This window comes from Saimiri boliviensis, chromosome 13 (assembly GCF_048565385.1).
Source record: "Saimiri boliviensis isolate mSaiBol1 chromosome 13, mSaiBol1.pri, whole genome shotgun sequence".
NCBI classification, from domain to species: Eukaryota; Metazoa; Chordata; class Mammalia; order Primates; family Cebidae; genus Saimiri; species Saimiri boliviensis.
In genome coordinates this window covers 69,187,034-69,199,710 of record NC_133461.1, presented here as the reverse complement: position 1 = coordinate 69,199,710, position 12,677 = coordinate 69,187,034, and the positions used below count along the sequence as shown (strand labels likewise).

Here is a 12,677-nt window from a genome sequence, read left to right as displayed (position 1 = left end):
TACAACTAAAGCATAATTAATGATCACATTTATAAATCTTTTCTAAAGAAGGCAAGAGGGCCACCAAGAAATTGATTTTATGGCAGGAGGTCATGGTAGAATAGAAGGAACATGGACCATGTGAACCTGGACTTGCATACTGGCTCCATAATTTAGCAGCCGTATGTCTATAAGGGAGTTAATCAGCCTCCCAGAGCCTTTATTTCCTCAATTATAGAATGAAGATAATAATAATCTAAGAAGATTATGGTGAGTTACTAAAAAATATTACTAAATGTTACTTTAAAAGTTACTAAAATGGTAAAGTGGGGTGTTCACACCTGTAATCCCAGCACTTTGAGAGACCAAGAGGGTGGATCACTTGAGTTCTGGAATTTGAGACCAGCTTGACCAATATGGTGAAACCCCGTCTCTACTAAATATACAAAAATTATCCAGATGTGGTGGCATGTGCCTGCAATTCCAGCTATTCAGGAGGCTGAGGCATGAGAATCGTTTGAACCCAGGAAGCAGCAGTTGCAGTGAGCTGAAATTGCGCTACTGCACTCCAGCCTGGGCAACAGAGTGAGACCCCTTCCATAAGCAATAAAAGAAAATTTGAGCATGTATAACCAAATCACTCTGACATCCAATAATCTCCCTATTGCTTTAGGAATCTTAATATTTAATGACTTAAAAATACTCTTTTATTAAGCAGTGTTTCAATCAATGAAATGTAATTTATAATACTATACTATATGACTGGACTTGAGTAAAAATTACTTAATTACTCAAGTCTCTAGCCGTTTTGCTTATTTTCAAGGCCTCAGCCAGAAAACTGAAACCAACCCCACCACGGCCACGGAGCCTCCATGAAAGAATATTAGAAGAAATTAAAGCAGAAAGAAAGCTGCGGCCTGTCTCACCAGAGGAGATTAGACGTAGCAGATTAGGTGAGTTCACGGCATCCTGTACTCAGTCTAGAGTCATCCCTGGGACAGGATCTTTCTATGCCCAGCCCCATGAAAGTAAAGATGGTCCATAGAGTTCTCATTCCTTGTTCATTTCTCTGTGTCTCACTTGTTCTTACTCTCACTTTCTCACATATATACCCCCTTACACTTCTTGAAATGTATAGGATGAGAAATCCTTCCCCCATCTAATATTGAACTATATGAGTACATCATGCCATAATTGAAAGAGCTCTGCCAGTCTCTAGGCTGATGTTTTAGGAAAGTCTTTACCTCTCTGAGCATCATTTTCTTCATTGGCAGAAGGGGGATTAAAATTCCTCTTAACCTACATTATGACTTTTGTGTAAGAATTAAATAGTATTATGATAAAAATACTTGATAAATTGTATATACAAAGATAATGTATTATATTTTAGAAATATAGATAATACATAGTTTTACCTTATGTTTCTTTATTATGGGTTTTTAAATATGGTATTATGCCATGAAAGCATGTTATTACCTGATATCACTTATTTTTAAAGTTCCTTTATAGCTATTCTTTGTGTGTGTGTGTATGTGTGTGTGTGTGTGTATACAATAAGCACATACTGATTTTGATATATAGAAAGGCCCTATTATAAGGTATTTGTCAACATTTTTGTTTATATGACTGTCTTTCAGTTTGTAATACTAAAAATGCCCAAAGAGTCCAGAGAAAATTAGGAAAACAGTCTATAGTGATGCCTTAACAGGAAAAGATCTGGTTCTGTGACCCACACACTGCTGGTTTTCTCCTCTGATCTCTTTTTCTGCATCTTTCAGACTCTTGGACTTTCAGGTTTTCTATACTAGGTTCTGTTCTCCCTGAGCAACCATACCTTCTTCAATGGTTTTTGTGTCTGGCTACCTTCTAGCTCATAGTCTACAAGACAGATCTCTGAAAATTCAGACCCATACATCCAGATGTCTGCTAGATAGAACCTTCTCATATCCTTCAAGCAAGATAAACCCAACATGCCCACAAGTGAACTTACCCTGTCTCTCCCCAGACCATCTCATTTTGTTTTCCTGATGTAGAAACCTTAACATAATCTTTGACTCTAACCTAATGGCCAACCCCTGTTGATTTTACTTCTTCTGGATCTTTTTCATCTTCCACTCTTCTCAGCCTAGCAGCCACTATCCCAGCCAAGGCTGTCATCTGTCACAGCAGCCCTGACTGTCCTTCTGCTTCCAGTCTCGAACACTTCTACCACTCCATATTGATGTTCCTTTTTTAATCCTAGTCCTTCTGTTGTGTTAACTTCGTGATGACAGGGCCCGTGTCTATCTTGTTCCTTGTTGTGAACCTAGAACAGCTCTGGGTTGTACAGAGTACTCTCATGTGTTGAGAAAATTAAATGTACTTTCTGGTGACAAAGCTTCAGAGTAGATCATTTGAGCCCAGAAGATTGAGGCTATAGTGAGCTGTAATTGCACCACTGCACTCTAGCCTGGGTGACAGAGCAAGATTCCAAAAGAAAGAGAGAAAGAGAGAGAGAGAGAGAGAGAGAGAAGATCAGTTGACTGTATATGTGCGGGTTCATTTCTGGACTCTCTGTTCTGTTCCACTGTTGTTTGCCTGTACCATGATGTTTTGATTATTGTAACTTTATATAAGATCAGAAAGTGTTTAAGATCAGAAAATGTGATGTCTCCAGCTTTGTTACTCTTTCTCAAGATTGATTGGCTATTCCTTGTCTTTTGTGGTTCCATAGGAATTTTAGGATTATCTTTTCTATTTCTGTAAAAAATACCATTAGGATTTTCATGGGGATTCTGTTGAATCTGTATATAGCTTTGGGTAGTATTCACATGTTAACAGTAAGTCTTTCAATTCATGAACATTATTCTTCCATTTATATCTGTCTTGTAGTTTTTATATATAAATCTTTTACCTCCTTAATTAAATTTACTCCTAGATATTTTACTCTTTTTGGTGCTGTTGTCAATGGGATTGTTTTTCTCATCTTTTTTTCAGATAGTTTGTTGTTAGTGTATTGAAATTTTTTTTATGGAGTTTTCTATCTATAAGATCATGTCATCTGCAGACGGGGACACTTTTATTACTTTCTTTCCAATTGGATACCCTTTATTTATTTATTTTTTGCCTAATTGCTGTAGCTGGAATTCTCAGTACTATGTTGAATATAGAAGTGGTCATCCTTGCCTTGTTCCTGGTCTTAGAGGAAAAGCTTTCAGTTTTTCTCTGTTGAGTATGATGTTAACTGTCAGCTTTCCATATATGGCCTTTATTATGTTGAGGTAATTTTCTTCCTTTCCTAGTTTGTTGAGTGTTTTTATTATGAAAAGGTGTTGAATTTTGTTACATGCTTTCTCTGCATTTGAGATGATCATGTGATTTTTATTCTTCATTCTGTTACTGTGGTGTACCCTGACTTTCATATGTTAAGCTATCTTTGCATCCCACTTGGTCATGATGTATGATCCTTTTATTGTGCTGATGGATTCAGTTTGCTAGTCTTTTGTTGTGAATTTTGAATCTGTATTTATTAAGGATTTTAGCCTGTAGTTTTGGGGTTTTGGGCCTCATAAAACAAAATTAGAAGTGTTCTCTCATCTTAATTGTTTTGAAAGAGCTTGAAAGGGATTGGCATTAATTCTTCTTTCAATATTTGGTAGAATTCACCAGTGAATCCATCTGGTCCTGGGCGTTTCTTTGTTAGGGAACTTTTTTATTAGTGATTCAATCTCTCATGGCAAGCCTTTGTCACATTCTTCAGTTTCACTTTTTTATTTTTAGAAGAACAATTTATTAGAATGAGAAAGACAGAGAGAGAACAGCTCCCATGCTATTGTGGAAGGGGAACCTAGAGTGGGAAATCCCTCTTTTTTGTCTTTTTCTTTTTTTTTTCTTTTTTTTTTTTTTGAGACAGAGTCTCACTCTGTAGCCTAGGCTGGAGTGCAGTGGTGTGATCTTGGCTCACTGGAACCTCTACCTCCCAGGTCCCAGTTCAAGCAATTTTCCTGCCTCAGCCTCCTGAGTAGTTGGGATTACAGGCACATGCCACCATGCCCAGCTAATTTTTAGTAGAGACAGGGTTTCACCATGTTGGCCAGGCTGGTCTCAAATTCCTGACCTTGTGTTCTGCCCGCCTCAGCCTCCTAAAGTGCTGGGATTACAGACATGAGCTACCGCACCTAGCCCAGTTTCACTTTTTAGAATTACATTTAGTTGCTAACTAATGGAAGCTCTACTTTAGAATAATTAAATATCATATTTATGTTAAGTATGTCTTTAACCTTGACAGTTGGTATTTCACAATAACCAGAATTGAACTGTTATAGAAAGTGATTGTTCTGTAAGAGTCTTACTTCCAGAATTCTGAGTTCAAAGTGCTATTAAACCCTAATTGGAAAGTGAGGGATTTTGGTCATTTTTTTCTACAGAACTGTGTTAGTTCTTACTATGCAGTTTTGATTTGGGAAGTTCAGTTATGATAATGTTGGCAGAATTAACTTGAAGAAGATTCCCCCTAAATATTTTTTATCATTTTTCCCCTATGTATAATTGTAAGTAGAAGCTCACTGCAGCAATGGCAAAAATGTCTGAATGTTTAAAGAAGAAAATGTTACCCATAATTACAGCAGTCAGAGGCATCCACTGTGTATCTACTTGTACATTACAAAATGACAATGAAAACTGTGTATATACAGTATTATTTTCTCTGCATCTAATGTTGTATGTGGCATGACCATCTTCCTATGTCATTAAATGTGACACCAAATACGATTTACAAGGATGTGATCTCCTAACAGATGACTAAATTGGGTTTTATTTACCTATTTTCCTGATTCACAAGTTTTTTCCATTTTTTCCTAGTAAGTCTGAAATTTTGTACGTCAGTCTTTGTTCATGTCTCTGATTATTTTCTTTTTTCTAAATATCTTAATTGATGCGATCCTCAATTTTTATCCTACTTTTGGTATAGAGATTGGAAAACACATAAATGTCATCTCCCAAAAAATAATTGCATCCCCTTCTTACAGAGTTGTCAGCCTTATTTCAAAAGATATGTTCATGTGCTAAAGCAGAAAAGAGCAGAATAAAAAGATATTAGAGAAGATGGAAGAGTGCTGTGAGAAAATGTAATATTTTATTTGCTATACATTATTGTGAAAATCTATAGTAGGTAATATAGGAGTTTAGAAGTACAGTTTTTTGAATGATGAGTGCAAGATTATTTTTTTTCTTTACTTTAAAAAAAATTTTTATTCAAGATAAGTTTAAGGAACATTATCCTTATCAATACAAAATCCCTAACCAATTTTCTGTGAGATAATTAAAACACAGTGAAATGCCTGTTTAAAACATAGTCCTAACTTATACATTAGGATGAAAATACTTAAAATATTATTTCCCAGTCCTCTAACAGTAAGTTTGATTGTTAAATAATAGTTGCTTTATTTGTCACATCTAACGTGCATATCACCTTTATTGATGTGTGTATCTAAAAACATCTACATATGATTCTGACATCTTGCTAAGGTATGTTTGTGATGTAATTCAGTGCTTTTCCTTCATGTCATTTTTTTTTAAGTATTATATTGAGCTGTTTGGTTGTAAATAAAAATTGTTCCTTTTAAACCAGCTCCTAAAATATACACTGAGAGACATATTTACTTTCCATTAAAATGGGATATCAGAAGTCTAGAAGCCGTCTCCCTGGAAAGCAGCAGCTGGAGAGAGATTGTGCCTGATATGCCTGTGCTTCCAAAGCCACTATTGGTCTGCAGTGTGTTCCTCTCCAACCATAAAGGCCCTCCCTCCACACTGGGCATAATCCCTACCAGGACCTCAGGCGTCCAGAAATCAAAAGTCAGGAAGGCAAGGTTGTCTTTGGTGACAAAGTTTCTCCAAGGGGCCAACTTTGTGAAATGGGGTGACCAAAAAATTACAAGGAGAAATAACTAACATCTCAAATTATTCTGCCCTCTTTATATGAGGAGGATTTTAGAAGAATAGAAGAAAGGATATGACCAAAGATATTCAGTGAGGCATTGCTTTGGCTTCAGCAGTTTTGGAGAATCTGGGAAGTGCTGGTGGATTTAGTTTTCGGAATGGAAAACTAAGACTATGTTTTGTTGGAGAGGAAGGGAAGAATGGCCAATGAATAAAGTCCTGTGCTTCAGTGCCGAACAATCCTAGGAAGGCTGAACCTGGGTCACAGGAAAGATGTTCTCTCTTTGATGCATTATTCTCAAGGTACTGGTAAGAGCTTTGGACTGCAGTGAAAATAGATAATTCTCACTGTCATGAATACCTAAAATCATCATATTTCTGCAGTAAACTTTTTAACAGCTTTTTTGAGCTTTATGGCATTTACATACCATAAAATTCACTGATTTAAAGTATACAAATAAGTGGTTGTTATTATATGCAATAAATTTTAAAAGCAGAGTGCTTCAACAGAAAATAAATAATAATTCTATTTTTAAGAAAGGATAATTACAGTGGTCTTCTCTTATATGAGAGGGAGATACATTCTAAGACCCCGAATGGATGCTTGAAACCATGGATAGTACCAAACTCCATATGTATGTTTTTTCCTTTATATGTATACCTATGAAAAAGTTTATAAATTAGGCTCAGTAAGAGAATCATAACAACTGGTAATAAAATAGAAAAATTATAACAATATTCAGGAAGCATGCAATTTAAAACTTCTGAATTGGCTGGGCATGGTGGCTTATGCCTGTAATCCTAACACTTTGGGAGGCCAAGGCATGTGGATCAAAGTAGCCTGGCGTGTGGCAGGCGCCTATAATCCCAGCTACTCAGAAGGCTGAGGCACAAGAATTGCTTGAACCCAGGAGGCAGAGGTTGCAGTGAGCTGAGATTACCCCACTGCCCTCCAGCCTTGGCAACAGAGCGAGACTCCATCTCAAAATAAATAAACAAATCTTATGAATCATTTATTTCTGGGATTTTTCATTTAATATTTTTGGACCATGGATAACTGAAACCATGGAAAGTAAAACCATGATAAGGAAGGACTACTATATTCAATTTTTACTGTGTGTCAAGTACTATTCTAAGCACCTTTTTTACGTGAAGTTATTTACTCTTTATAACAGTCCCATGAGATAGGATTATTCTCATTTTACAGATGAAGTAACTAAAGAAGAGAAGTTAAGTAACTTGCTTGGGGTCACACTGCCGGTAAGTGGCAGAGCTGAGGTTAAAACTTGGGCAGTCTGGCCTGTCCTTCAACTACTAGGTTATACAACCTACAATAAGTAGTTTATTGACAGATAGTGGTGATGCTGCTGAACTAGCTGAACTGAAAATTTTTTATAAACTGTTTCGCCTTTATTCCAAGAGCCAGATTTTCATCCTGATGTAAATTATTGAAAGATAAATTTACTCTGAAATTTAAACTGTATGTTCCCTAAAATCATGTTTTAAAACATGGCTTAAAAAAAATCTTTTTTATGTTTAAGTCAGAAATCCTATTCTGTGATTCGTTAAAATGTTTGTATCTCTATCATGCTTTCATTTTTAACTTGTTTTTTAAAAAGTTACTTTTTTCTTTTACTGTTCCTCCATCTTAAGTCTTAGTGATATAATTGAAACTAAGACTCTTGCATGGTTTTAATGTATTTCAGACTTTCATTCACTAGCTTCTGCTTTAGAGTCTGACATGTGCCACTAAGGGTCTTCATTAATTCGTCCCCCTTTTTTGTCTTCCCCGTATATTCCTAAAAGCTGAATTATTTTCTTTTTATTGTTTGTTTTCTTTTTTTCAGCAATGCGGCCACTTAGCATGTCTTACAGTTTTGACTTGTCAGGTAAAAAAAACAAAAACACTTTCACACCTGACGTGGGTTTTGCGGTTTCTGTGAAATACATTTCATTCATCTGCTTGTTCAAACATGGTAAAAAAGAAAATGGAAAGGCTTCCTCTAAGCTCTGGTCAGTAAAATAAAACCATTCTGCTTATTTGAAAACAATATACATTAAAAAGATATAAGACTACAGTAAACCTGTTTTCTTCCAAGGTATTATGGAAGAACCATCAAACCATACTCATAGTTCTAGAAGATGGTGCCCATCATATGGTAGCTGTCACTCCCCAGGCTCTTCTAGAGCAACGAGGTTAAAGCCTACAGCAGAACCTTTGCCCTAAGAGAATAGAAAAAGCTTTATAGAAACAAAATTCTGACAAACCTACTTGCTGTTCTCTAAAGCATTCAGTTATTTAAGTAACTAAACTTAAAATGGTTACCTACTTCAAATGACTACTGCACCTCAGTTGATGGGCAAGAGCGGTCTTTTGTATCTTTGTGTTCAGTGGATAGAGCCTAGTCATGAATGACTTTGAATGCTGATTAAGATTATAAAAATACAAGAGCATTGTAATAGCTTTGGTTGTAATATATAATTATGTGCCTCAGGTTTGCAGCACAAGTTTAGACCCTTCTGTTAAACAGACAGCAATTAATAGTGAAATGACTAAATTTGATCTATAAAATTAATCCTCCCCCTCCTTTTTTTACTTTTTTCTTTTTTTTTTTGAGACAGAGTTCTCGCTCTGTCAACCAGGCTGGAGAGCAGTGGCACCATCTCAGCTCACTGCAACCTCTGCCTCCCAGGTTCAAGCGATTATCCTGCCTCAGCCTCCCAAATAGCTGGAACTACAGGCATGTGCCACCATGCCCCACTAATTTTTGTATTTTTTAGCAGAGACGGGGTTTCACCAAGTTGGCCAGGATGGTCTCGATCTCTTGACCTTGTGATCCGCCCGCCTCAGCCTTCCAAAGTGCTGGGATTACAGGCATGAGCCACTTCGCCCGGCCAAATTAACCCTCTTTTTAAATCAAAACTTTAAATATATATGAGTGAATTTTCTTTAATTTATTTATTTTAGAAAATAGAGACAGTTTCACCATGTTGCCCAAGCTGGTCTTGAACTCCTGGGCTTAAGCAGTCCACCAGTCTTGGCCACCCGAAGTGCTAGGAATACATGCCACCTCACCCAGCCAGGTGAATTTTCAAAGCCAGCTTAATCCCAATAAAATATTTGTAATTTAGAGTTTTTAAGTTTAGAAGCTACTGTTTTAAATATAAAATGAGATGAGATGTTGGCACAAGTATTTTCTTTTAAATGCCATGGAGTGCCTCTTAAGATGCAAAGAGTTGTTGGCATATCTTACATACAAATTCATATTTAAAGAGTTCTGTTATACTCTATATATAAATGTTTACTGAATATCTTCAGCTACAAAGCTAGTTTCCAGCTGTTTTTAAATCTTCTGCTTATTTGTGTAGGTCTCAGGCATGACTATAATATTTTACAATCATTTACTTACTATTTTGACTGACCACTGAAGAGCTTTTTCTATTTTCTTTATTCATTTGGCAGTTTTAATTTTTTCAGCCATTTGCAAAGTGACCTTGTAAAAAATTTGGTCTGGAAAATAAATTCAGAAGCATATGTCACTACTAAAGTTGGCAGTATACATTACAAATACTCTATCTCTTTTGAATGTCTACAAAAGATGCCCTCATTAGTTGGTCTGTAATAAGGAAGGGAGTGGTTGGCTGCCTAAACACATTGACCACTGGCTAATCTAAATTAGGCACACATTGCTGATCTTGACAGTATGTATGCTCACACACCTTATATATAGGTGTGTTGTGTGTTCTTGCAGTCTGCACAATGGGAAGAAAGCTCTTGGTACTTAAATTCCTTGATGTAAAAGGATAGCAGAGAATTTTTATCTGGTTTCACTGCTTATTGTTTGCTATAATTTATTTCTTGTCTTCATGTACTTTGTGACTTCCTAATGCTTCATTCTTGATTTCTTGTGCTGCTTTTATGTTTTTCATCGTTGCATTTTAACTATTAAAATTTCCCAAATTATAAATAAAAAGATTGATTCATTCTCCTAACTTAAATGCAAAAATTGGAGTGCATTTTCTGAGTTGGAAAATGAACAAACTAGTGAAACATTGTAAAATATAGTGTAGATGATAAGTCTGAACTTAAGTGTAGAATTCTGCTACTTAAGTATATTTTAGAAATATAATTCTTAGTGAAAATCTTAATCTGTTCAGCATCATTTATGGTAAGTGTAACTTATTTTTCCTATACAGATACTAAGTATATAATGTATATTCCAGTCACATTTCCTTCCACTAAATAAGACAGCAGACACATATATTTAATATCATAGGTATGCATTTTAGGTTCTAAGCCTAAGTTATGTGACTTCTAAAGCTTTATCTAAATATTTCACCTCTTAAAATATTTTGCTTACATATAAATATCACCAGTTTTTTTAAGAAATGCCATCTTATGTACAAGAAATACAAAACCTATCCAAGTGTTTTGCTTTTCTCTTTTGATACATTGAAATAAAAATGATAACGTATTCATTTAAACAGAAAACTATAAGTAATCAAACTTCTTAAAAATATGTTTACTGGATGCAGTGGCTCACGCCTGTAATCCCAGCACTCTGGAAGGCTCAGGTGGGTGGTTTGCTTAAGCCCAGGAATTTAAAATAAGACCAGCCTGGGCAACATGGCAAAACCCTGTCTACACACACACACACACACACACACACACACACACACACACACTAAAAAAATTAGCTGGGCATGATGGCACATGCCTGTAGTCCCAGCTACTTGAGAGGCTGAGGTGGGAGTGTTGCCTGAGCCTGAGAGGTCAAGGCTGCAGTGAACCATGATGGCACCACTGCACTCCAAACTGGGCAACAGAATGAGACTGTCTCCAAAAAAAAAAAAAAGTTCAATTAAGTCTTTTACAGCTCCATGGCGTGAGATAAAATCAGTCAGTGTTTAGATCATCTTGAAACTTGGCTGTTTCATAGCCCATTTTTTATTTATTCAGTTTTTCTCAAAGCTTTGAATTTAGTACAGATGTTTTCTTTCAGTAGTGTCAGTCAATTAGCTAAAATAACCGTTATCAATCTCATAGCACAGGGTTCAAGAAATTAGAGAGCTATTGGACAATTTCTCAAATCCCCTGCATTGAGAATGAAGTGAACTCAGGACAGCCACTGTCATTTCACAGCATTCCCTAAACTTCAGATCATATACCATCCTTACGATTTTTTGCCAGCATTAAGTGCCACCAATACTATTAAAAAATTTTAATCTGCCATAAACAACTTCAAACATTTCTTAAGCAGTAAAATCATGGATCTTAAAATACAGTGTTTTCTTCTGCAGCCAAAAAAATACAGGTTTTTTTTTTCTGCAGCATATTAAAATAAATATGTAGCCACCAAAACTATTTGAGTGTTCCTCATGCAGTGGTATGGATACAGTGCTACTCCTAGGGAAACTCTGGCTTTGTCGATTGGAAATGTGGGACCAGCGTGGGATGCTGGTTGTGTTTCTCTTATTATGATAACTTCAATTATAGTAATTAGAAAGTGATCTGCTGCCAGGTCAGCAGTGGGAACTTCTGTGAGAATGTGGCTAGGAGAGGGGTAAGGTGTGTGTGCATTTGAAATACTTGTGCTTTCTCTTAGAAAATTCCTACAAAATGTTACCAATTCTGTTTCCCATCATATCTCCTTTTAGAAGATTCCTACAAATGTCAACAATTCTATTTCTCGTTCTGTCTCCCTATTGAAAGATTTATTTATTTAAAGATTTTTACCTTTATAGTTTGTATAAAACCTTGCTGCTTTTTGTCTTTTGTCCCTTTCAGCACTCCCTACCACTATCACCAATTATTTATTTATTCTAGCTATTTAATGCCTGGGAAGATGATAATAAAATAAATGCATCAATTATCAAGTTCTCCATTAACAATTTTACATTAAAAGATAAAATAATTAATGGACAGCTGTTTTTCCTTCTTTTCTTTTCTCCTCCCTTCTCTTTCCCTTTTTTTCTTTTCCTTCCATTATTTCTACCTTGTTCAAACCCTTCAAAAGTGAGCAGAAATTATAAATATTAAGTAAGATAGGTATCATTTGAAATAAGAAACAATTTACATGGTTCTTACAAATAACATCAGAAGAAGCTGCACTAGAACACACGTACATACCAAATGTTTCCTGGAGCTCTACCTCTCATACTTAAGGTGTGTAAATATCACTTGTTGAGGGGAAAATATACTACTGTAAACAAACATTCTTGGGGTTTTTTTTGTTGTTCTTTTTTTTGAGACAGAGTCTCACTTTGATTCTCCTGCCTCAGCCTCCTGAGTAGCTGGGATTACAGGCATACACCACCATGCCTAGTAATTCTTATATTTTTACTGGAGGTGGGGTTTCACCATGTTGGTCAGGCCAGTCTCCAACTCCTGACCTCAAGTGATCCTCCTCCCTGGGCCTCCCAAAGTGCTGCGATTATAGGCATGAGCCACCATGCTGGGCCACATTCTTGTGTTTTATAGTAACCTCAGTTACATTGCTTTCCCCTCTAAAAGAGCATCACTCACTCTTTTTCACTTTAGTACTTAGCATGCCCTTTGCCCCACCTGTGGCAGCCTCACAGACTGTCCTCATGCAAAGAGCAATCAAATGTGCTGGTCTATAAATTACAGCATGCAATAACTGCTCTTTTTCACTTCTAAATACTCCAATTTTATAGTTACTAAATTTAGCTCATTTTTAACTCTTCATTTGAAATATGTGTTCCACTTGTCTTGGAGGATTCCAGGCTGTGGTACTTATAAGGTGGCCTTCAGAGTC

At 36.1% G+C, this 12,677-nt stretch overlaps 1 protein-coding gene across 4 annotated transcripts in view; it reads left to right on the top strand.

Moving 5' to 3' along the window:
- Positions 1–12,677, top strand: part of SPIRE1 (spire type actin nucleation factor 1) — a 218,219-nt gene that overhangs the window by 165,567 nt on the left and 39,975 nt on the right. For 3 of the 4 annotated variants that reach the window (XM_039463524.2, XM_039463522.2, XM_074383785.1), the window contains one exon: positions 803–932. In XM_039463524.2, coding sequence (XP_039319458.1) covers positions 803–932 — 130 coding nt within the window. Of the gene's footprint in view, positions 1–802; positions 933–7,745; positions 7,788–12,677 lie in introns of all 4 variants that reach the window. The other variant, XM_039463523.2, reaches the window with a different exon arrangement.